Genomic DNA, 2,825 nt, shown 5'->3' on the forward strand with positions numbered 1-2,825 from the left:
CTATCCATTATTGGCGACAGAAATTTGCCGTCGCAAAAGAGAAATTTTCCTGTCGCTAAAACAATGGCGACGTCACTTCCCGTCGCTAAAGGCCTTTTGCAACCCCTCGTGTTGCGACCCCCACTTGCCGTCGCAAAAAGAGATTTTACCGTCGCAAAAGGCTTTTGAGACGGCGTGCGGGAGTATTTGCGATGGCATTTTGCCGTCGCAAAAAACATTTTTTTTTGTAGTGATCAAAAGTGAGTTTTATTATACCTCGAGTTACTATAATATGTTTTCTACATGTCTTATGTTACCATAATATATTTTATGAATGTTTTGAGTTACCACAATTTATTTTATATAATTTATGTTTTATGGTTAGGTTAATGTTTCAATTACGTGGATTATTTTCTGAACTTTATTTGTTTAAAATGAAACCCATGGATATGTTTGTTTAAATTTTTAAGAATATTTGACCATGATCTTGTGAACAATTATTTTCTGTAAGTGCCACCACGGGAGTCCCATGCCTTGAGAGACTTAAATAACCACAGGCCCCGGTTTGACCACTTTGTGGTCCCCTGTTGTCATGGATCCATTGACCCCTGTAGTGATTGTCACTTAGTGACCCCTGTTCTGTTCTGTACCGTGGTTATAGTGATTTATTTCAGTTTCAGCCACTTAATTAATTTGTGTATTCAACTCAAATTATGTTATTGTTTTAGTTTAAATAATTATCCATGGCCATTTTGTACCCTAATACTCACACTATAATATTTCTCACTCTGCTATATGCTTATAGCTGTTACCCCTTTCAGGTGACGAAATTTAGCGGGATCAAGATGGAAAATGAATCACTGTGTTGTTTTTTTTAAAATCTTTTTTTTTATTTTTTTTATTTCTATCTGTTTTGTTTTGAACTCTTGTAATACAATAAAGTTCAAATGATTATGTTTTGTTCCCTTTTAAATAAGCAGTTGGTACCCAATTATTTTATTTTAATTTATTTAATTTATCCGCTTGCGCTGCGACTACAAAATTATTTGAATTATTTTATTCTTATCTTATTACGACGCCGAGCCTTTGGGTACCAGGTTTGGGTCGTGACAAAAGTGGTACCAGAGCAATGGTTTTTTTTTTTTTTTTAAAAAAAATAGTGTTAAGTTTTTGAATTTTTCCGTATAATTTTCACATTATTTGAATTGAAAATTATTACAAAAAAAAAAAGTGTATAAAACAAAATTGTATATGTTTTTTGAAATTTCTTGTACGATTATTCGCATTAATTTTATTTACATTAATTGAAATTCACATTATTTGAATTGTAAAAATATATATATATATATAATATATTCAAAAAAAAAATTATTAACCTTGTGTTATTTGATATTAGGTGGTATGTCTAACACAAGTAAACCATGTTATAATGTCTAGGCTAAGTTTTTCTGTGTTGTAGGAAATGACCAATCTCATGGAGTTGCTTTGGGATAGAGCACAGTGGGTGGGAGTTCGAATCCCTCATGCAGAGTGAGTTTGCGGGGTTATTTCATAAGCCAGTTTTCTGGAGTCAGTTTTCATGGTGGTGGCCTAACGACCCCTTCTAGATGATCCTTTTGTGTCCTGACGGTGATTAGCCTAATCCAATTTTGTATCAGTAGGATTAGATACTAACACTGACCGTTATCTAGGTATGTTGTACTGCTATCTTTTCCTTATATAAGTGAAACCAGTATTATGTAAATGATGTAGGTATTGGATATATATATGCTGTTATGGGATCATTGTGGATCATAGATATAATATTGCAATAATAATTGATTCAAAAAAAAAAAAGAAAAAGAAACAAACAAACAAACAAAAAGGGAAGTCCACTAACCATTTTCACCTTGTAGTAATGGCGAATGATGGAAATGGAACCGGATCATCGATCAGTGGTACTGATCCAATGGAGCAAATCATGGAAAGAGCAGTTACTAGTTTTTTGCGAGCTCTACAAACCAACGTTAACAGCGGATTGCCTAAACGACGAGAAGAGCCAACGACTATAAAACAGTTCCAGGACTTGAAACCTACCATATTTACTGGCAGCACAAACCCACTGGTGGCAGAAGCTTGGGTTAGAGAGATAGAGAAAATTTTTCGTGCGCTACCTTGCGCAGAAAGACAAAAGGTGACTTTCGCCACATTCACCTTCAAGGACGATACACAAGAATGGTGGTTACTTACCCTGGAGAAAGAAGATATTGTGACTTGGGCCAGATTCTTGGAGGTATTCTATGAAAAATACTTCCCAGATTCGCTACGGGAACAAAAGGCGTCGGAATTCATGCATCTAAGGCAAGGAACCATGACAGTGGCTGAATACGAAAACAAGTTCACACAGCTGGCCCGATTCGCGACAAACGTCATCCCCACCGAAGCTCGAAAAGCCAGAAAATTTGAAGCAGGATTGGGTCCTGAAATTAAAGATAGGCTGGAGGTTTTGAAACTACCAATCTATGCGGAGGTGGTAGATTGAGCATACATTGCAGAAAAAGGGATTAAAACCTTGCGTTCCGGGAAACCAAGCCAGAGGAAGCGATTTTGGGAAAGAGATAACAGAAGACCCGGTGTCGCACCTCCCAAGAAAGTAAATACAGGCACAACCAATTCAACCGGTTCAAGCAATCAAGGTCCTACAAATCTCAGAGGTGACACCATTCCAGCTTGCACTACCTGTGGAAGGACTCATTGGGGACAGTGCCATCGAGATACGGGAGCATGCTTTAGATGTGGCCAAGTTGGCCATTTGCTGAGAAATTGTCCAAAGCTCGTCCGCCTCATTGAACCAGTCTGAAAACCCG

At 37.1% G+C, this 2,825-nt stretch overlaps 1 protein-coding gene across 1 annotated transcript; it reads left to right on the forward strand.

The window, feature by feature from the left end:
• The first annotated feature begins 1,876 nt into the window (after nt 1–1,876).
• LOC145791317 (uncharacterized) lies at nt 1,877–2,500 on the forward strand. The gene has a single exon (XM_082871667.1). The coding sequence runs from the start codon at nt 1,877–1,879 to the stop codon at nt 2,498–2,500; it is 624 nt and encodes a 207-aa protein (XP_082727793.1).
• The last annotated feature ends 325 nt before the right edge of the window (nt 2,501–2,825 follow it).

This window comes from Camellia sinensis, chromosome 5 (assembly GCF_055761805.1).
Source record: "Camellia sinensis isolate YWXY chromosome 5, ASM5576180v1, whole genome shotgun sequence".
NCBI lineage: Eukaryota > Viridiplantae > Streptophyta > Magnoliopsida > Ericales > Theaceae > Camellia > Camellia sinensis.